We start from the raw sequence: 22886 nt of genomic DNA, 5'->3' as shown, positions 1-22886 counted from the left end.
AGAGTGGAAAAGAATACTCCCTTGGCACATGAGTCTTTAAGCACCTGGTTTAAAGGTGCTTAATCATCCTAATTAAGCACCTTTATGTCACATCCTAGTGACATTACATCCATGTGAATTGGGCTAAGGCAGGTCAGTTTAAGTCCTATGATCACCTCTGGATACTGCCTCAACACAGTCAGTTTCTTGGCCTTTAAAGGCAAGGGCCAGATGCTGGGTCAAGGTGATTTCTCAAGTAAGAACCTAACGTGGTGGCCAGTTGGTCACTTCCGGGGAAATCCCCTCATGCTGTAACACCCACCTCCAGAAAGGTAGGTGTTGAGAAAATTCCATGGCATACAGCAATGTCTGGCTCATAGGACGTTTTCAGGAAATGTTTTCTTATAGGCAGGGTGTCTGGCCAATGGCATTGGTCCAGCAAGTCCAAAGGAGAGGATAGTGTTCAAGGTGGTACAAGCTTAGCCTGGAAAAAGGATTGTTGTGACAAATTCAGTAGTGCAAGTAGGAAGCTGAACCTGGAAGGACAGAACGAGCAAAGTCCCCCCAGCAAATGAGGAGCCCCAACGAGGCTGAGGCCAGAGCTGCTATGGACAGCCAGCTCTCACCTGTGCATCATGGTCCCCTGAGGGCAAGAAGTGGAACCAGTTTGTTTGCTCCACCAGAGAGAGGACAGCACAGCCCAAGCAATCTCCACTTTGCTGCCTTGCACTCCCTGAAATTTGGCTTGGAACCTATTCAGGCCTCAAACACTTGGCCTATTTGTTTGCTTTTGTTCTAATATTGTGGGTTTTTTTCTCTCTATAGGCCTTTGATTTATCTTGGTCTCAAAATGTTTGCTCGCTTTGGAATCTGTGAATTCTTACACTGCTCTGAGTCAACACTAAGATCGTGGTTACAAATTATCGAAGCTAATTATCATTCTTCCAATCCCTACCACAATTCTACACATTCTGCTGATGTGCTTCATGCCACTGCCTATTTTCTCTCCAAGGAGAGGATAAAGGTGAGTTGTTGTTTACATGCCACGTTTAATGGGCAGGAGCAGTGGGGGAGAGTCTAGTGTTCCTGCCTCCACTAAGATACATAGCATGACTGCTCACGTGTGCAGCCTGGCACAGGAAGGGCGAGGCCACACTCGGAATCAGTCTGGAGGCCACACTGTAGCTTTGGGAAATAGATGTGTTAATTCATGACATAATCCCAGCCATTCCATGAGGGTACAAGAGGCAGGATTTGGTCCCAGAGGAGAAACCACAGGATAGGGCTATTCTTCTGGGGGTCTCACTCCAAGCCTGTACACTAGTAGAGCCAAGTAACTGTTGGATATCCCCACTTTAGGGCCTGCATCTGTACATCAAAGTCTGCAGGGCTCTAAGGCCAAGTTCATCATCTCTGCTCCCAGCACTGCTCCCACCCAGGGTTATCTACCTAATCTAGGGTTCCATTATCCAACCAGATACCCAGGTTAGAAACCGAGAGTCATCCTTGGTTCTTTCCACTCCTCAACCCCCGACATCTGGTTGATCATCTGACCTTGCCTCCTGTCACACCTACAGTTCTCAGATTCATCTCTTGCTGCTGTCCCAGTGAGGCCCCCTGCAGTGCTTTCCCATCTGGGCAGTTCCAAACTGGAATTCTTGCCTTTCCTGCCTCCTATGGAACGCCCTTACCCTCCTGCCAATGTGATCTTTCTGAAACAGCACACCTGACACTGTCATTCCCAGGAGCAGCTTCCCACCTCCCTCAGGATTTAAACTTTAACCTCTACAGCTCTCCACACTCACCTCAACAATGAGCTCCTCTCATCGTTTCCTCTCTTCTACCTCAGTCACAGGCCACTTTTGGGCCATGCCAAACCACTTTAGTTTCTGAAGCTTCTGCCTTTGACCTGTTGCTCCCTTGGCTGGGGCCTAGATGACTGCAATCATGCAGGGCCAGGGCAAGTGGCTCCTGCCCGCATTTCCTCCTCTGTATCACGGGACTGGCATTTGGCAGAGAGCAAAGTAGAAGATGACATCTGGCACACAGAGGAAGTGAACAAGTGTTCATTCCTCACCTTGAAGGGTATACCTTCTCAGAACTTTCCCTGCTCCCTCTAGTTCTTATTTCTGTTTTTGTTGGTTTGTTTTCCAGAAAAAAATCAAATCAGACTGTAGGTAAAATAGGTGTCCAGAGGAGGGACTGTTTTCTAAATTACGAAAACAAGTAACAACAGAGGGACGTCTGTGTCAATATGGCTCAGTATATAAAGAACCCAATTTTTGCTCTATTGCTTTTAAAGTACTCTATAGACAACATACAAATATATATTTAGAAAGCTAACTGAAAACAGTTTTTAAGAGCATTTATTGAAATGTCGTGGCTCACACCTGTAATCCCAGTACTTTGGGAGACCAGTGCAAATGGATCAGGAATTCGAGACTAGCCTGGCCAACATGGTGAAACACCATTTCTACTAAAAATAGAAAACTTAGCTGGGCGTGGTGGTGCAGGCCTATAATCCCAGCTACTTGGGAGGCTGAGGCGGGAGAATCACTTGAACCCAAGAGGTGGAGATTGCAGTGAGCCAAGATCATGCCACTGCATTGCAGCCTGGGCGACAGAGCAAGACTCTTGTCTCAAAACAACAAAAAAAAAGAGCATTTATTGAAATGTAATTCACATACCATACTATTTGCCCACTTAAATTATTGAATTTTATTTTAAATCAATTTAAATAAATTTGCAAGGCTGATTTATTAGCTAAACATCTTCAAGAGTCTGTAGGGTATTTCCAAAAATGATCTTATACTGGTACATAATGTGTTGAACTTCTAAACTTCATAAGCTATATTTTCTAACCACAACACAACAAAATAGAATAACTAATGGTTAAATTTAAAATGTCAGCTACAACAAATGAGAAAATATTCTTAATAATTTGGGGATCAACAAAGAAATAAAACCAAAATGACATTAGTTAGAAAACAACAAAAATGAGAGACTTATCTATCAAAACCTATAGAATGAAGTCAGTTATATATTTAAAGGTTTATGTTTTAAATGCCCTAATTACTTTAAAAAAGGAAGAAAAAGAACATGGGAAGAGCAAAGTGATAATCCAGTGTGGCTCTTGGAAATCACCAAGAAAATAGATGAAGTTCTAGCCAAACTAAGTTAAGTTATAAAGACACAAAAATACACAAATTTAAAGCAGAAAATAGTAGAAGTACCGCCCACATATGTACTAAATCAAAAGCTTTAAAATAGTTTTAATGGAATGTTTTAATTAAATTGATGTGAGAAGTATTTAAAAAAGAGACCAATAACATGGAAGTAATTTTAGTCATTTTTAAATTATTATTTAATTTCTTCAAAAGTTGGCTCCTGACACATATTGACAGGTGAATTCTTTAGCCCTTTAAGGAATTTTTCCATGTTACATAAACCTTTTCAGAGCCTTGAAAAAGATGGAAAACTTCCAGATCATTTTGTCAAACTCACAAAACTCTGACATCAACCTGACAAAGATAGCACTAAAAGGGGGAAGAAAACTAAGGCAATTCCCAGTTAATGTAAGTGGTGCCTATTTTAAATTTTATTTAAAATTGTTTCTCTCCTTTATTAGTGTTAGTTTATGTTGGTCTAAGTCAATATCTCAGACTAAGGACTTTTTTTGTGATGGGTCTAGAGAAAGACTGGCTGAGGAGGTGACTCCTATCTGTTGAGAACACCTGTATTTTGGTAAGTCCTTAACTTGTGTGAGACTAACAAAACTATGCAGAAATATAACTGTTTCAGGGTGGAGGTAGGAAGACTAGATTTGCTCACGTAGTATGCTTTTCTTAGAAATCTGAAATATTCTTACCTGAAAGTAATAGGGGAGAAAGAAAACTATACAGAAGGCTTCTTTGCCTTCAGTGTCATACCCCCGTTTTTAAAAGCTGTCTTGTTTTCAGGAAACTTTAGATCCAATTGATGAGGTCGCTGCACTCATTGCAGCCACCATTCATGATGTGGATCACCCTGGGAGAACCAACTCCTTCCTGTGTAATGCTGGAAGTGAGCTGGCCATTTTGTACAATGACACTGCTGTGCTGGAGAGCCACCATGCGGCCTTGGCCTTCCAGCTGACCACTGGAGATGATAAATGCAATATATTTAAAAACATGGAGAGGTAAGAACAATGATTGGGGAGTGTGTTGATCCCTCTCTGTCTTTTTTAAACAGCTATGTTGAAATATAATTCACATCTTACACAGTTCACCCATTTAAAGTGTACAAAGTATACAGTGGGCTGGGCATAGTGGCTCATGCCTATAATCCCAGCACTTTGGGAGGCTGAGACAGGAGAATCACTTGAGCCCAGGAGTTTGAGACCAGCCTGGGCGACATAGGGATACCCTGTCTCTACAAAAGGAAAAAAAATTAACCAGGCTTGGTGGTTGTGTCTGTAGTCCCAGCTACTCGGGAGGCTGAGGTGGGAGGATTGCTTGAGCCCATGAGGCTGAGGCTGCAGTGAGCCATGATCACACCACTGCACTCCGGCTTGAGCAACAGAGCGAGACCCTGTCTCAAAATAATAATATGTAAAGTGGTTTTTAATATATTCATAGTGGTTTTAGTATATTCATAGAGTTGTGCAACTCATAGTATATTCAATTTTAGAATATTACCCCTTTGATAGAACCTCAAATTTATGAGCAGTTCCTTTCCATTCCCCTAACTCTAGTCCTAGACAACTACTGATCTACTTTCTGTCTCTATAGATTTGCCAGTTCTGGACATTTTATGTAAATGGAATCATACACAATGTGTGGTCTTTTGTGACTGGCTTCTTTCACTTAGCACAGTGATTTTAAGATTCAGCCGCTTTGTGTCTTGATGTTTTAAGATGAAGTATAATCCCGATATCTTGAGCTCTTAGAGACTCAGAGAAGCAGTCATCTATCTCCCTGAAGCACTCCATGCTGCCCTCCCGTGCTCAGCGTACATCTCCTTGGCATTGTCTCTGTTTACATGTCACTTCCTTGGGGAAGCCTTCCCTGATCTCTCATGCTAAGTTAAACCATCTAATTATTCAATCCCAGATTTCTTCATAGCACATATCACATTTCTTAATTATTTTTTAATTATTTGCGTAATGTGTGAATAGATTCTTAAGCTCTGTAAGGTCACAAGGGTCATATGTCACTGTGCCCTCAGTGCCACAGTGTTTGGTAACTTAGTGAATGTCAGTTGAAGAAGGAAAAAACATTGTGTCATGAAGAATACTTATTAATTTGGATTTTTAAAGAAGAGGATTCTTGATTTTGTAAAACTCCCTTGTGCCATGTTCTAGGATTTCAGAGGTGGAGTTAAAGTAGTTTATATTTATATTTGCTTATAGATACATCAGTTATCAATGGAAAACCACATGAGAACCTATTAACTTTCTAGGGAAAGTTTTCTACTCAGCTGCAGAAAAGGGGTTGAATAGAGACTTTATTTCATATTCATTCATACCTCTTCAAGAAATGAATTTTTTAAAGTACTAAAATAAAAGTAAGGGTTAGAGATAGAGGCATCAAGTACTCCCTATGATTTCTCAAGCTATCAAAAGATCAATCCTCACATTCTATGGGCACTAAAATTGTTGGGTCTCAAGGTACCTCCATGTGGGGTATATTTTTTCTAACCACAGATCTCTACATTGACAAGATAAACACTGCAACTATAAAGTTTTGCCTATAGCTTTTGGTTTTAACTTCTGTTTGGGTTCTCCTTGCTAACAATCTAGGCACTAACCCATAACTTCCACATCTTTTTAAAATGTGCCTTGTGACTTTCAGCGGCATTAGATTTATAGCTGCAGAGGACACATTATCTGAATAACAGATTGTTTTCAGGAGTACTTGGCTGGTCTGGATCAGTAATCTGTAGCAGCCTCTGAGTACTTGGCTGGTCTGGATCAGTAATCTGTAGCAGCCTCTAATTTGTCATCGAAAACAGGAATGACTATCGGACACTGCGCCAGGGGATTATCGACATGGTCTTAGCCACGGAAATGACAAAGCACTTTGAGCATGTCAACAAATTTGTCAACAGCATCAACAAACCCTTGGCAACGCTAGAAGAAAATGGGGTAAGGGAAACTTCCTGCAAAGAGAACCTGTGTTTGGGGCCCTAGTACTGTTGGGTTATGGAAACACATGGACCATGATACCAGCCACAGAAGGGTTCCCTCAGTGAGTATATTAGGGTTCTCTTAGAGGGACAGAACTAATAGGATATATATACACATACACAAAGGGGAGTTTATTAAGTAATAACTTACATGATCACAAGGTCCCACAATAGGCTGTCTTCAAGCTGAGGAGCAAGGAGAGCCAGTATGAGTCCCAGAACTGAAGAACTTGGAGTCTGATGTTCGAGAGCAGAGAGCATTCAGCATGGGAGAAATGTAGGCTGGGAGGCTAGGCTGGTCTCTCCTTTTCATGTTTTTCTGCCTGCTTTATATTTGCAGGCAGCTGATTAGATGGTGCCCACCCAATTAATGGGTCTGCCTTCCCCAGCCCACCCACTCAAATGTTCATCTCTTTTGACAGCACTCTCACAGACACACCCAGGACCAATACTTTGTATTCTTCAATCCAATCAAGTTGACACTGAGTATTAACCATCACAGTGGGCTCACTGAATTTAGTTTTTATTGGTTAAAAAATTATTTAAAGTGCAAAAACTTGGCAGGAAAAAAATTAGCACATCCAATGAGACGAGAATACTCAAAAGGAAGGTCAGATTTTGGATAAGCTAACTTTAGACAGGTAAGCTATTCCCGCACCCTTTCTCACTAATATCCCCCTCCCTTCTTTGCCATTCTGTGATCAGTTGGAGCCCTTGATATCTCTTTCCAGCCACTCCCAGTGGGCACACATCATGGTAGCAGCAGCTATCCTCTCTTGGTCCTCACTTAGAGGAGTGTGTGGATTGAGAAGGACACTGTATTTGTGTCACAAGGGTGACATTATTGTTGCCCCTGTTTCTACATTTGAGGCATGGAGTCCACAACAGTTGCTGGGCAAGGATAACATTAACTCTCTCACCAGTCAGGAGACTCCAGCTGAGGCCCAAGCTCCCATCATTTGCTTATCTGTAGAATGGGGATAATAAGTCTCAAGGCATAGTACTGATGAGCATGGTAGGCACTTAAGAACTGGTGACTAGATTATGTCATCAGCAACTCAAAGAATATGTTCTTCATAAACCTTCTTCCTCTGAGGCCCACATTTACTGAACATGTTGGCAGCAACTCACAGTCTTCTGTACCACCCTCCTCCCCAGCTCCTATCACCATCCTGAGATATCTGCCACACACAGGGATGACTTATCCTCGCAGGCTAGGGTCACAATTCCTTGACTTCTAACTCCATTTTACTTCTGCAACTCATTTGTTTGGCCATGGCCTTCGTCTACCCCCTGGCTTTCTAGCATATTACCCCATGACACTTACTTTGTTTTAACCTGATGTTGAGAACTCTGTTTCCTCACCCTTTCCTGTTCTGTTTGTCAGCCTGCCTCTGAATTCACTCTCTTTCCAAAGACTTTTAACACAGAGGTGCCTATACCAGCCTCTTTTGTTGGCTCCTGCCCTGTCATTCTGGATAGGGCTGTCACTTGGCCACCACTCCTGGCTGACTTCATGCCACAGAAGGAAACCACACACCTCACAGACTTGGTTTCCTCAGTCTAGTCTGGACAGCCCCTAGACTTAGCTGAGTTCTCTGCTCCACTTAACATTATAGTTCTCATCTCTGTTGTCAGTACGGGGGGTTACTTCTGAGAGACTGAAAATCAATATCCAGTGGGTCAGAGCAGGAGAAAGGAAGATAAAAGAAAATAGTTTGCAGGCTGGCAGTACGAAACTATAGTCACACTGCAGGTATTAACGGATCTGAAGAAAGAAGGGTCAGCACAGAGCTGGTCACAGTGGAAGCCTGGAGTGACAAGAGCTACTGAAGTGTCACTGGTGTAGTAGTCATTTTGGCACTCTCCAGGAAGCGTGGGAAGCCTAGAGTCAGGATGCCACCTGCCCGTCTTGATGGCGGATCTGTTCTCTCTGAGCTGGGACCATCAGGCCTTCTTAGGCTACTGCTGTTGCATATTGAAATCATATGACTAACTCTTTTGGAAGGTTGCTTGGTGGGCACAGAATCAGACTGAGGAGACCTGCTTGCCTCTGGTCTTTTTCATTGCTCTCTGGCCCAATACCCTCTAACCTGAATTATCTTCAGAGAGCCTACAAATAGTGGTTCTATTACATCATAAATTGATCCATATCCAGTGGGGATCCTTGTGATGCAGACAGCACATGGTACTGTGAGTGGAAGGCAGCCTGGGACTAAAGGCAGACCTTAAGTTCTTATCCTGGCTCAGCTGGTTGCTTTGGACAAGTCACTTCACCTCCCTGAGTCTCAGTGTCCTCATTTGTAAAATGTAATCAATAATACTTTTCATGCTTACCATTAGATCTTCTTGTGAGTGCAGATCAACAGAGAATGACTGCTAAGTCATTTATACATCAAAAATGTTAGGTGTGATCTTGGGAATCTGCCCTGTCACAGGACTGGGTTGAGAAGTAGGGAGCCTGTTGGGCTACAAGAGCCAATCTGTTGTGAGGACAGAGAAATTTATTTTTTTCAGCTCTTTCTCTTTTTTAATAAAATAAAAGACTTTGAGTTCTTACCATGGGGGAGAGAGAGAGAAGAAGAGAAAAAAAGGCAGCGGTGAGAAAGATTTAGTGAGAGGAAGAGAAGAGTCAAGGAGAAGGAGAACAGCAGATATACCAACCCTTAGTGCTACCCTCCACTTCTAGGTCCTGTTGGAATATCACTGAGCCTTGGTTTTCTCCTGTGTAAAATGAGAGGCCAAGCTCGGTGCTCGAATATCCTTGGCACTGTTTCATGAGATCCTTATCCTGACTAGTGCTCTTTTTGTGCTTACAGTGGGACAGACCAGTAAGAGAGGGCTTGGTACCAAGGGGACCCATTTTGATTGCTTTGAATTCCACTCATGTTTCAGGAAACTGATAAAAATCAGGAAATGATAAACACTATGCTTAGGACTCCAGAGAACCGGACTCTAATCAAACGAATGCTGATTAAATGTGCTGATGTGTCCAATCCCTGCCGACCCCTGCAGTACTGCATCGAGTGGGCTGCACGCATTTCAGAAGAATATTTTTCGCAGGTAAGATGCTGCCTCTTTTAAGTTTCTAGAGAGAGAGAGAGTTAAAACCCTTAAAATCATACAAGATAATGGGCTTAACACTAGGAAATAGGGTTCTAAACAAAATTCTGTCCTTGTATTGCATGTTTATTGGTAACAAATTTTTTTTCTTCTCTAAGAATATTCTTATTTTCCCTTTATTCTTGCAGGGTATTTTTGTTAGATATAGCATCCTGGGTTGATGATTTTTTTCCTGAAAGGACTTTAAAGGAGTCATCTGGTCTTCATATTCTTTCTGAGTAGAAAAAAATCTCTCTTAGGGCAGAAAAAAATATTAGGAAATATACTGGCCAAGATTTTTCCAGATCTGGTGGAGGGCATATGCATACAGATTCAAGAAGCCCAGTGAACCTTAACCATGTCAGATGTGTCATAGTCAAGCAGCTAACAAGGTGAAGATAAATCTTGAAATCATCCAGAGGAAAAGCGATACATTACTTCTAAGAAAACAGTGATTCTTACGTCCTCTGACTTCCCATCAAAAACTATGAAGGCCAGAAGACACTGGAACATCTTTAAAGTGCGTTAGCTTTGGGAGGACAAGGTGGGAAGATCACTTGAGCCCAGGAGTCTTAAGAGCAGCCTGGGCAACATGGTGAGACTTTGTCTCTACAAAAAAATTAAAAGTTAGCCAGGCATAGTGATGCACTCCTGTAGTCCCAAGCTACTTGGGAGGCTGAGGCAGGAGGATCGCTTGAAGCCCAGGAGGTTGAGGCTGCAGTGAGCCATGATCATGTCACTGCACTCCAACCTGGGCAACAAAGTGAGACCCTGTCTCAAAACATACAGCTAACATTATATTTAATGGCCTGAGATACTGAATACATTCTTAAGATTGGAAACAAGGTAAGGGTGCCCATTCTTACCTCTTTTGTTCAGCATTGTATTGGTGGTCCTCATCATTCCAATAGACAAAGGAGAAAGAGGTTTAAAGAAAAAAAAGTAAGACATACATTTGCTTCTGTTTGCAGGTGACATGATTTTATGTAGAAAATTCTAAGGAATATACAAACAATTATTAGCACTAATAAGTGGATTTGACTTACCAATGTCATTGGACACAGCTCAATATACAAAAGTGAGTTGTATTTTATGTACTAGCAACCAACAATTGGAAAATGAAACCAAAAGCCCAGTCCCATTTACAGTAGAAAATAAAATTAAAAAATTAAAATTAGGAAAAAATTTAATAAAAGATGACCAGAACTTTACAGTGAAAACCATAAAACATTGCTGAAAAATTTAATGAACACTTGAATAAACAGTGAGACGTACCATGTTCACATACTGGAAGGCTCAGTGCTAACATTCACTTCTACCCAAGTTGGTTTTTTCAATTCATTGCAATCCCAATCAAAATCTCAGCAGACTTTTTTTTCTGTAGAAATCGACAGACTGTTTCTAAATTAAATATGAAAATGAGAAGGACCTTGAGTAAGCAAAGCAAACTTAAAAAATAAAAAGTTGAAAGGTATGCCCTGTTTGGCTTCAAAACTTAAAATAATCAAGACAGTGTGGTGCTGGCATGATGATAACAACATGGGACAGAATAGAAATCCAAGAAACAGATCACATTTATATGATCAGTGGCTAATGTGAAATTTTTTCAGCAAGTGGTGTTAGGATAATTGGATGTTCCTATGCAAAAAAAAAAAAAAAAAGAACCACAGCTCCTATCTCATACCATAGAGAAATTTGTAGACCTACATACAATAGCTAAAACCATAAAGCTTTGAGAGAGAAACATACCAGAATATCCACAGTGACGAAAGTGGACAAAGATTTCTTAGATGCAGAAAGCAACAGCCAGCCAGGTGCAGTGGCTTACACATGTAATCTCAGCACTTTGGGAGGCCAAGGTGGGAGCATTACTTGAGTCCAGGAGTTTGAGACTCAGCCTCGGCAAGACAATGAGACCTCATCTCTAGAAAAAAAATTTTTTTTAATTAGTTTCCTGTGGTGGTGGTGTGTGGTGGTGGCACATGCCTGTGGTCTCAGCTGCAGGAGGATTGCTTGAGCCTAGGAGGTTGAGGCTGCAGTGAGTCATGATTGTACACTGCACTCCATCCTGGGTGACAGAGCAAGACTGTGTCTTAATAAAAAGAGCAACAACCATAAAAAGAAAATTTGATAAATTAGACTTCTTCAAAATTTACAAAGTTTGCTCATTCAAACACACCTAAGAAAATGTGCAGGCAAGCCATACTGGAGGAAAATATTTACAAATTATATTTGAAAGGACTGTATCCACAGATATATAAAGAACTATATATGAAAGGACTGTATCCATATAAAGAACTGTAACTCAGTAATAAAAGATAAACCACCCAGTTTATTATGGGCAAGTATTTGTCCAGACTCTGCCCCAAAGAAGTTATTGTGAAAGACCAATAAACATATGAAAAAGTGCTGAACATCATTAGTCATCTGGGAAATTCAGATTAAAACCACAGTGAAATACCACTATACACCCAATGGGATGGCTAAAAATGGGAAAGGCTGACAACACTAAATGTTCAAGATGCAACTGGAATGCATGCATCTGTGATGGATGCATAGAATGCTACAGCCACTTTGGGAAGCAGTTCAGCAGTTCCTTTTTTCTTCCTTTTTTATGGTAAAATTTAGTGTTTTAGATCTGCATTTTCTTCCCTTCGTTCTCTTCATGTGGTATATCACACTGATTGATCTTCATGTGCAGAACCAATCTTGCATTTCAGGAGTAAATTCCACATAGTCATTGTGTATAATCCTTTAATATGCTGCTGAGTTTGGATTGCTAGTATTTTATTAAGGATTTTTGCATCAGTATTTACAAGGGATATTGGTCTGCAATTTTCTTGTAGTGTCTTTGTCTGGCTTTGTTATTAGGATAAGCTGGCCTCATGGAATGAGTTAGGAAGTACTTCCTTCCTTTTCAATTTTTCTGGAAGAGTTTGAGAAGGATTGATATTAATTCCTCTCAAAATGTTTGGTAGAATTTAACCAGTGAAACCATCCTTTTTGGGGAGGTTTTTGATTACTGATTCAATCTCCTTGCTAGTCATTGGTCTATTCAGATTCTGTTTATGATTCAGTCCTGGTAGGTTGCATATTTCCAGGAATTTATTCATTATGTTGGCATACAATTGTTCATGGTACTCTCTTACAATCCTTTTTATTTCTGTGAAACCTGGAGTCATGTTCCCACTTTCATTCTGATTTTAGTAATCTGGGTCTTGTCTTTTTTTCTTAGTCCATCTAGCCAAAGAGTTGTCAGTCTTGTTGATCTTTTCAAAAAATTACCTTTTGGTTTTGTTGATTTTTCTGTATTGGTTTTTCTGTTTTCTGTATACTTCTGTTCTTTATTATTTTCTTCCTTTTGCTAGCTTTAGGTTTAGTTTATTCTTTCTGTAGTTCCATAACATGTTAAGTTAGGTTGTTGATTTAAAATCTTGTAGACATTTACAGCTGTTAATGTCCCCCTTATCACTGTTTTTGCTGCATCTAATAACTTTTGGCATAGTGTGCTTCATTTTCATTTGTCTCAAAGTATTTTCTAATTTCCCTTATGATTTCTTCTTTGATCCCTTGGTTGTTTAAGAGTATATTAGTCCATTTGCATTGCTATAAAGGAATACCTCAGGCTTGGTAATTTATAAAGAGAAGTTTATTTTGGCTCATGGTTCTGCAGGCTGTACAGGCATGGAACTAACATCTGCCTAGCTTCTGGTGACGGCCTTAGGAAGCTTATGATTATAGCAAAGGGGGAAGCAGATATATCACACGGTAAGAGAGCAGGGGGCATTGCCACACTCTTAACCAGATTACCTGTAAACTCAGAGCAAGATCTCTCATTACCATGGGGAGGGCACTAAGCCATTCATGAAGGAAGGATCTGCCCTCATGACCCAAATACATCCCACCAGACCCCACCTCCAGCACTGGGGATTATTTTTCAACATGTGATTTGAAGGGGACAGACATCCAAACCATATCAAAGCATATGCTATTTAATTTCCATATACTTGTGAGTTTCCCGGTTTTTCTTCCATTATTGAGTTTCGGTTTCATTTCACTGTTTCTAGAAAAGGCACTTTGTATGACTTTACCTTTTAAAATATATACTGTTTGTGGCCTATCATATGTTATATCCTGGAGAATGTTCCATTTGCACTTGAGAAAAGTATATTCTACTGTTGTTGGGTGGATGTTCTATACATTCTGTTAGGTCCACTTGGCCTAGAGCATTGTTCAAACTCTATTGTCTCATTGTTCTGTTCATTATAAAAGTGTAGTACTGAAGTCTCCAAGCATCATTTTAGAAGTATCTGTTTGTTCCTTCAGTTCTATAAATGTTTGCTTCATATATTTTGGAACTCTGGTATTTGGTGCTTATGCTTATAATCGTTATATCTTCCTGATGAATTGACCCTTTTATTAATGTCCTTCCAGGCTGCAGTGCAGTGGCACAATCTTGGCTGACTGCAACCTCTGCCTCCCAAGTTCAAGCAATTCTCCTGCCCCAGCCTCCTGAGTAGCTGGGATTACAGGCACGTACCACCATGCCTAGCTAATTTTTGTATTTTTAGTAGAGGCAGGGTTTCATGTTGGTCAGGCTGGTCTTGAACTCCTGACCTCAGGTGATCTGCTTGCCTCAGCCTCCGAATGTGCTGGGATTACAGGCCTGAGCCACCGCGCTTGGCCTGTAACAGTTTTTGACATAAAGTTAGTCTCTTAGGATACTCACCCCAGCTCTCTTTTGGGTATTATTTTCATGAGATATCTTTTTCCATCCTTTCATTTTCAACTTATGTATGTGTTGAGAGCTAAAGTGATTCTCTTGTAGACAGAATGTAATTGGATCGTGTGTTCTTATCCATTCTGCCAGCCTGTGGCTTTTGAGTTGAATCTATTTACATTTAAAATAATTACTGATAGGGAAAGACTTTTGCTACTTTGTTAGTTTTCTGTATGTCTTACAGCTTTTTTGTCCCTCTTCCTCCATTACTGCCTCCTGTTGTGCTTATTTGATAGTTTGTAATGGCACATTTTGATTCCCTTTTTCTATAGATAGTTTCATTGTGGATACCACAGAGATTGCCTAGGACAACCTCAAGTTACAACAATTCATTTTAAATTGATATCAACTTAACGTTAATTGCATACATGAACTCCTATATAGCTCTACCACCCCACTCCGTTTTATAAATGTCACAAATAATATCTTTATCCATTATATGCCCATTAACATTTAAAATTATTTTGTATGTGTTTTTAAAAGTAAAGTTACAAACCAAAATTGTAATAATGCTGCTTTTTATATTTTCCCATGTATTTACCATTATCAGAGATCTTTATATCAAGTTTACAGTCTAGCTTCCTTTTATTTCAACCTAAAGGATTTCCTTTAGCATTTTTTGTAGGTCAGGTCTAATGGTAATGAATTCCCTTGGCTTATGTTTATCTAGGAATGTCTTAATTCCTCCCTCTTTTTTGAAGGACAGTTTGCCAGAATCAGAATTTTCAGTTGACAGTTTTTTGTCTTTTAGCACTTATATATACAATTTCACTGCCTTCTGGCCTTCAAGGTTTCTGCTGAGAAATGAGCAGATCATCTTATTATTTCCTATATGTGATGAGTCTCTTTTCTTTTACTGGTTTCGAGATCCTCTGTCTTTTGACTGTTTGGTTATAGTGTGTCTCAGATTGATCTCTGTGGGTTTATCTTATTTGGAGTTTCTTTAGCTTCTTGGATTTGTAGATTCATATCTTTCCCAAAATATGGCAATTTTTGGCCAAGATTTTTTCAAACATGGGGTCTCACTATATTGCCCAAGCTGGTCTTGAACTTCTGGGTTCAAATAATCTCTGTCCTTTTCTCCTCCTCTTCTTTCTGCTGGACTCATAAGATTTGTATTGGTCCATTTGATGGTTTCCCATAAGTTCATTAGGTTTTATTCACTTTTCTTCGTTCTTTTTTCTTTCTTCTGTCTGCCTAAATCTGATGCTGAACCCCTCTGGTGAAGTTTGTTTTTTTGTATTTTTCAACCTTCGAATTTGAGATGGAGTTTCTGCTCTGTTGCCCAAGCTGGAATGCAGTGGTGCCATCTTGGCTCACTGCAACCTCTGCCTCTTGGGTTTAAGTGATTCTCCTGCCTCAGCCTCCCAAGTAGCTGGGATTACAGGTGCCCACCACCATGCCCAGCTGAGACGAGGTTTCACCATGCTGGCCAGGCTGGTCTCAAACTCTTGACCTCAGGTGATCCCACCTCAGCTTCCCAAAATGCTAGGATTACAGGCATGAGCCACCGTGCCTGACCTGTTAGGTTACTTTTCATAATTTCTTTCTTTTGCTGATATTCTCACTGTGTTGTTCACCTGTCATTTCCTATAGTTCCTGGTCTGTGTGTGTGGTTTTTTTGTTTTGTTTTTTTAGGTCTTTGGGCATATTTAAGACAGTTGTTTTCAAGTCTTTGTCCAGTGCCTATACATGTTTAGGGACAATTTCTTTTCTTCGAGTGTACCATATTTTCTAGTTTCTTTGTATGCCTTGTGATTTTTGTTGAAAATTAGGCATTTTAAAAAACAGCCACCTCTCCTACTTAGTCTTTGAAAACTGTCTCTGAGCCTAACAATTAACCCATCATGAAAATTTTAAGTTTTCTCAAATGTTTTATGAGTCTCTCTTGCCTGGGTCTGCATATACATACCCTTCTTAATTCCCCTATATACACAGCTGCTTTCGAATGTCTTAATTTCCCGAAGTGTTTTGTCTGAGGTTATCCTCAGGGCCTTAGATGATCTGTTGTTCAATCTGTTGCTCGTGATCTCTTGTTTTTAGGCATCCAAATCTGTCATCCCCCTGCAGCTTTCCTGAGTAGTAGTCATTGCTTTTCTACCCGGGAGCTAAGTGAAACAGACTAATCCTTAAGGCAGCACACAGACTTGTCAGAATGTTGCAGATAAGGTCTGCTCTGCTCCCTCCAGTTCAAGGGACACAGTTGGAAACTGGGCTGCTGCCTCCTCCGGACCAAGATTGTACCACGCTGGGGAAGTGGTGCAAGGTTGAGTGAAAATACCCTTAAGTTTCCTACTGTTTTGAATGTGACTTTTCTTGAATGGGCATTTACTTGTTTGCTATAGAATTTGACTGTTTTCCAGAGTCCCTTGTAAGGTTATTTTAACCAATCTCTTGTTTCATGGAGATGTTTTCATGGAGGAATGAGGACTTGGAGCTTCCTAGTCCACCATATTACTGATGTTACTCCAGTGGTCAGGCTTTGATTTTAAAGTCATTAAGACACAGTTGCTTCTTGTATTCAGTGGGATTAGGTTTGCAAGTTCACTCCTTATAGCCACCCTCTCTCTTGAATGGCATGGATACCAAGAGTGCCAGGGCCTGAAGCAAGGTGAAGAGGCATCTGTGGTTTCTCTCTGACTGGGGCTGCTTGACTTCATGGGGAGTGGAGCTTGAGTACCACTTGCCTGGCTCTGTGCCAGGTGTACAGTCTTATTTTCGCTTGGGGCACAGTGGTGAAATGTGAAATTTGTAGATCCTGCCCTTCAGGTGGGGTCACAGAAAGGAAGCATCTATAGGTGTGGAGCTATCACTGATGACTTAGATGAGGGCATGGGCCACAGTTTGCTGGTCTCCGGGAGGGAACGGGGGCCCTGGACGCTCCATGCACTTGACATGTTGGGCCAAAGAGAAGAAATCTAAGCATGAGGGTCTTCACTGACCTTCAGCCAGCCAGCTGCTTCCATGTGAACAGGGAGGGCAGGCCCTGAGAGCAGAAAGACAGAACAGCTTCTGGATGACTTGAGTGGCTGAGCTAACGAAGCCTTTGCCATGGCTGCCCAGAGAGAGCTGGTTTAGGGTCTAGCATGACCAAGGAAGGATACATCAGGAGAGCGCTCCGCCCAGGGCACTGCAGTTTTAGCTGAACAGGCCCATTGGCTGTGAACCCAAGGCCCTCCCTGCGCCCCCTACCCCTTCCTCTCTGTACCATGGCAGAGACTCATGTAGGGCTGACTGCTTTTCTGAGACAGCACTGAGGCTGCCAGCCTGTGGCCAACAGCAGGGCCTTCACCACAGCCAGCGGATGCGGAGCCAGCGTTCCCCCCTCCTTCTCTTACCAAAGCACGTGAATCCCATATTCTAAACCACCAGAACAGCAGGAGCTCTTACTTCTGGCTTTTGCCCAGTCCCACAGTCTGGCACTGTCCACCTGAAAACAGGAAGCACAGGCCTCTTTCTTGGCACGTGATTCCAGCACCATCAACACTTACCTAGCGTAAATGCACCTCTGGGCACTGTGCTAGGTACGGTGCCATCCTAGGAAAACCTCCAGAGGTTTGCCTGCTTCCCTCAAGTAGAGAGCCCATATGGAGAGCTGGAGTGAGTGCACAGGGCAAGGTGCACAACTACTTGGTAGAGCCAGGCCTCTGGGGGTCACTCTGGGCGAGCCTGAGGTGCTGGGCCAGGTGTAGTAAGGAAGATGGGAGAAGGGTGGCTGAGTGCACAGAAGAAAGGCAGTGGAGTCCGTGACTTTGGGGATCCCCATGCAAGTGCCGGAGCTGGTGCTGTAGAGCTGTGGTAGGGGTAGAGAGATGCTGGGACGAGAGAACTTTCTGACCTGGCATTCCCTGGAGGGCCTGTGAGTGCAAGCATGGCAATGTTCTTGGCGAGGCGCTGCAGCCATGGTGAGGCCCTATGGAGCAAGGGCTAAGGGGAAGAGCTGCGAGTGGGTTCCGCCAGCCCCCAGAAGCCTGGCTGTGATGGGGTGAACTCTGCAGACCATTTGGGAGGTAGAAGTACGGCTGTGAGTGTAGAGGACACGTCTTGTAAGCGGCCAACAGTGGGACGAGACTTCAGTGGTTAGCCTTTCTTCTGTGCACTCAGCTACCCTTCTCCCATCTTCCTTACCACACCTGGCCCAACACCTCAGGCCCTCCCAGAGTGACCCCCAGAGGGCTCGCTCTACCCACTCCAGCCCCGGCACTGGGGAGAAAGGCTAGTGTTCAGCACCACAGCCACCATCCCCTCCACCCAGCCCCACACATGTACTAGGGTCCCACCTAGAAGAGCTGCTCCCCCCAGCACACTCCTACCTCACTCCATCTGTGCTCGCCCTGTTCTCATCCTGCCCCACCATTTCACTTGACTCCCAGCACAGGTGCCGTAGCACAGCAGGGATCTTGTGGTGATTCTCGTTGAACATCTACAGGGGCCTCTAGAGAATGCACTGAGGACTTCTGGCCTCATTCCAGTGCCTCTTTACCACCCCAAGGGCCTTACCTCACCTTTTTCTCCAGCACCATTGGGCCAAAATGAGACCTTATCAAAGAAAGAACAGGACACTTGCCTTTTTCCTCAGGTTCTTAATTATGTTTTTAGTTTTTTGTGAGTCTCTCTGGAATCCTGAAGATGTGGAAGAGTTTGACTAAAGTATATAAATACTCAGAGCTTTTTTTTTTTTTTTAACATCCAGGATCTCAAGGGTGTTCAGAACCTTTTCAAATAAATAATACAGCCATAGAAGAGAAGCAGCCTATAGGCCTTTCCCTGTGAAATGGCCCCTGTATGGGGACACTTCAAGCTGGGTGGAAGGACAGTTGCACTGAGACAGGAGAAAAGAAAGGATCTTTTTCTCTGAGGGACGTGAGCCCCCTTTAGTTGTCAGGCCCAGAGAGGCACTGAAATGTGACAGCAGTTATGCCTCACTCCCCATGCTGACCTAAGTAATCGCCTGCTCTGTGGACTCTACGCTAGTAGCCATAAATTAACCTAACAATGCCATAATTTATACCCTATCATTCAACAGTAGTATATAGCCAATTACTAATCAGTGTTCTTTTAATAAACCAGTACAGTAAAAATTCCTTAAAACTTTTATAATTGCTGATTCATTCATTTTTCTTTAAAAACTGGAGCATCTCCTTTATTCTCCAGAACACTTCCAGTGTTTCCTGAGCAGCTGGCCTCAACCTTGGCCCAAATAAACTCTGTATGTTAATTTTGCCTCAGTTTCTTTAGGTCAGTAGGAACAACAGAGCAGTGGCTGACTACACAAAATGTTTGGGATCTTACCTGAGGAGCTTCTGCAAGGAGGCTTCCAGATGTTTAAAGTTTGGCTTGAGTTGGGGTGTCCTCAGACCCCGCTGACATGGAGTAGTCCTCATTCTGAGAACAACTTGGTATCTGTTATGAGACGTGGTTTGGCTGGGTGAGGTGGCGATTGGCTTCTCACTGTGACAAGCCACCTTAGGCTGCCAGGAGAAGCTCTCCGTGGGGGAGAGGCTGCCCCTGGGGGAGTGGAACCACGTGCTGGGATCTCCTGATCATGACGTTTTCTGCTTTGCAGACTGATGAAGAGAAGCAGCAGGACTTACCTGTGGTAATGCCAGTTTTTGACAGAAATACCTGCAGCATCCCCAAATCCCAAATCTCTTTCATTGATTACTTCATCACAGACATGTTTGATGCTTGGGATGGTAAGAAATCTTCCTTAAAATAGCATATTTTCCTCTAAATAATAGGGAACCACTATGAAGGAGTGCATTTGACTCATTTAGAATATTAATTGGGGCCTGGGCTTTCAAGAACTAGAGAGAAGTGAACCATCACCGAGGGCCCCTGAGGGCTGGGTGTTCTTTCTTAACACTCCCCACAGGCATAGGCATCTTCATGCCTGTTTTATAGATGACGGGATTGAATTTGGGGCCCCACAGCTTGCAGTAGAGCAGCTAGGGTTCAAAACCAATTGTGCTGGCTCCAAAACCCATGGTGTTTCTACAGCAGCCCTTTGCCCTCCACTATCCCCTGCTTCTCCCAGCCTCACTCAACACAGGACCAGAAGGACTGGTCTGTCTCTGACTGATGCATGTCACCCTCCTCTAACTTCAGGTGGGGCACAGGAGTCTATCAAAAAAATAGAGAACTGATATTCCATGGTCATCTTTGTCCTGAGGGCTGCACCTTGGAGGAGGGGCTACAGGGCTGATAAATGTCCAGATCCAGTCAGGAAATAAACTCATGTCTCAAGAAGGCCGTAGAACAGTGGTAGGCGGCTGGGGAGAAGGACTGAAGCAGTGGAGACAGCTGCGGCTTTGGGGGAACTGCATGCTCTGCAGTTCACTGCCTCTGGGACTGAGACCAGACGTGTGCATCCCCAGGCTGCACGTTCTTCATGTGGTGCAGGTGGAAGGAGATGCTGGTGTATGTGAAGCATGCATGAAGGGAGAGCGAGCACACAAGGGCCAGGCCATCAGGTGGGGGGCACATTACATGTTGCTTTCTGACACCCAGGCCCAAAGGTGCTGGTTTAATGGTAATTAAGCAGATTAGCCACCTTCTGTTTTATTTACCACACTTACCAGCCCAGCAGGTGGTCATAGAGGAGGTGCTGGCATTGAGAATAGGGTCAGCCAACTTCAGTCAGCCACAGCTCGGCTCATTGAAGCTGCTGGGTGTGTTTGCCCAGGTCTGTTTAGCCTCACGCAGATGCCTGCTCCCATCTGTCACTCTTTAAAATGATCTTAGTAGAAAGCCTAAAATGTAAGCAGAGGCTGTGAAAGGATATCACATTCCCATCTTTCTCTCCAGCCTTTGTAGACCTGCCTGATTTAATGCAGCATCTTGACAACAACTTTAAATACTGGAAAGGACTGGACGAAATGAAGCTGCGAAGCCTCCGACCACCTCCTGAATAGCGGGAGACACCACCCAGAGCCCTGAAGCTTTGTTCCTTTGGTCATTTGGAATTCCTGAGGGCAGCCAGAGTTCCTTGTATTAGGCAGGACAGCCCCCTGGTCTGCATAGCCTGTGAAAGCCCACGGGGACATCAGTAACCTTCTGCAGCCACCATCCGATGCCATTACTGTCAAGTGAGACTTGGCCACTATAGCCTGGGCCTGCTGCAGGAGCTCTTCAGAAAGGCACATGAAGACCATGGTTTGCATCAGCTTTCTGATAAAACACAAGGCCTGGAGTGCCCCTGCAAAGGGTATTAATGGATTTCCTGCCAGTGACAGAGCATGTCTATTGCAAACAATTTCTCAGTTCAGCACTTAAGAACAGCTAATGGCAATAGGATCTTTAGCAACTTTTTCACATCATAGAAGGCGCAATCACTCACTTTGGAACACTACTGAGAGTGACTTCTCTTTTAAAATTGAGTAGCAAATGAAAAATTAAAAGAAAATTTGAACTTGATTATTAATATCAATTAAAATGCTTTATTTATTTTATTAAAAGCTCAGTATTTTCTGTGAATTCAAAAATACTTCAAAGCCAAAGGCCAACTTCAATTACCATGACCAAATTTACATGATTCATATTCATTATGCATTACTTGGTATACAGACTTATTTTCATAATGCAAATTAATATAAAATGACATTTTTACTGCACTCTAGGAATATTCATGTATGTTAAACTTTTCTGATTGAGGCTAATTGGAAAAAGCTGGGGTCTTTTTTCTAAGCACTAAAGAAGGCTGCTTCTACTCTATAGAACCCAGGGCTCTGAAATAGCTCTAGCTGCCTAATGAACTTCACAGGTAACTCCCCAAGGTAAAATTAGACTCTTCTTGGTTTGCAAAGAAAAATTAGGACTTAACACTTTTTTCTAAAATTTTATAATTGAATTCCAAATGTCTACCCTATTTTATACTGTTTCTGCAAAATATTCCTTATAAAAACAAAGAACAAAAATGGAATATTTAATGAATTGACATTTTATAACCAACCTGTTTTTATCTGCAGTGGGAATCTTTGATGGCAGAAATTTATAAAGAGGTTCTGTATCTTCACACTTTGAATAAGCATAATACCATAAAAAATGACACTTGACATGTCAGTGTGTTTGTCATTTCGTTTTAAACTCGTATTTGTGGTTTTTTCCCAGATAAAAATGAAATTAAACCATTTCTTTTTAAGAAATCATGTTTTTTCTTTTTGGAGAATTCTTTGTTTCATAATACTTATAATATTTATTTATTTTTTTAAATAAAAGTCAGGCACAATGGCTTATGACTGTAATCTCAGCACATTGTAAGCCTAAGAGTCAAGACCAGCCTGGGCAACATAGCAAGACCTCATCTCTACAAAACATTTAAAAATTAGCCAGGCATAGTGGCATGCACCTGTGATCTCTGCTGCTTAGGAGCTGAGGTGGGAGGACTGCCTGAGCCAAGGAGTTAAGTGCTGCAGTTAGCTGTGATCATGCCACTATATTCCATCCTTGGCAACAAAGCAAGACCCTATCTCTAAATAATAAGTAATATTCCCTACTTTACAGAAAAGATTGGTAGTTAAATGACTTTTTCAAGGTCACACAGGGCCATATGAGTATGTTGAGAAGTTCTCAGAATTAACCTTAGTTCACTGCCTGGTACCTCTGAATGGGTACTGAGAGATGAGAGGCACACTGAAGAACTGACAGAGGGCTCTCAGAGATGGGTGCTGCGTACCAGGTACCCATTCAGAGATGTCAGGACACTGGAGGGCTGACAGGGCAAGCCCTTTGGGGTCTCTGTTTAAGGAAACAAAGGCTTTGTCCTATGTTAAGACATTTGACCTGGGATGGTAATTGTGGACGAAGTGGGGAAGACAGTTCTGTCCCCTCCCCAGGTGCAAAGGAAAAAGGAAATGAAGCA

At 42.3% G+C, this 22886-nt stretch overlaps 1 protein-coding gene across 2 annotated transcripts in view; it reads left to right on the top strand.

The window, feature by feature from the left end:
• The window catches only part of PDE8A (phosphodiesterase 8A), a 159929-nt gene extending 137759 nt beyond the window's left edge, over positions 1–22170 (top strand). For both annotated transcript variants that reach the window (XM_011961059.1, XM_011961058.1), the window contains 6 exons: positions 805–1003; positions 3939–4156; positions 5971–6103; positions 9040–9207; positions 19593–19722; positions 20834–22170. In XM_011961059.1, coding sequence (XP_011816449.1) covers positions 805–1003; positions 3939–4156; positions 5971–6103; positions 9040–9207; positions 19593–19722; positions 20834–20940 — 955 coding nt within the window. In that variant the 3' untranslated portion in view covers positions 20941–22170. The remainder of the gene's footprint in view (positions 1–804; positions 1004–3938; positions 4157–5970; positions 6104–9039; positions 9208–19592; positions 19723–20833) is intronic.
• The last annotated feature ends 716 nt before the right edge of the window (positions 22171–22886 follow it).

Source organism: Colobus angolensis, unplaced genomic scaffold, assembly GCF_000951035.1.
Source record: "Colobus angolensis palliatus isolate OR3802 unplaced genomic scaffold, Cang.pa_1.0 Scaffold534, whole genome shotgun sequence".
NCBI lineage: Eukaryota > Metazoa > Chordata > Mammalia > Primates > Cercopithecidae > Colobus > Colobus angolensis.
The sequence above is the reverse complement of the archived record's forward strand: the minus strand, read 5'-3'. Positions and strand labels throughout refer to the sequence as shown.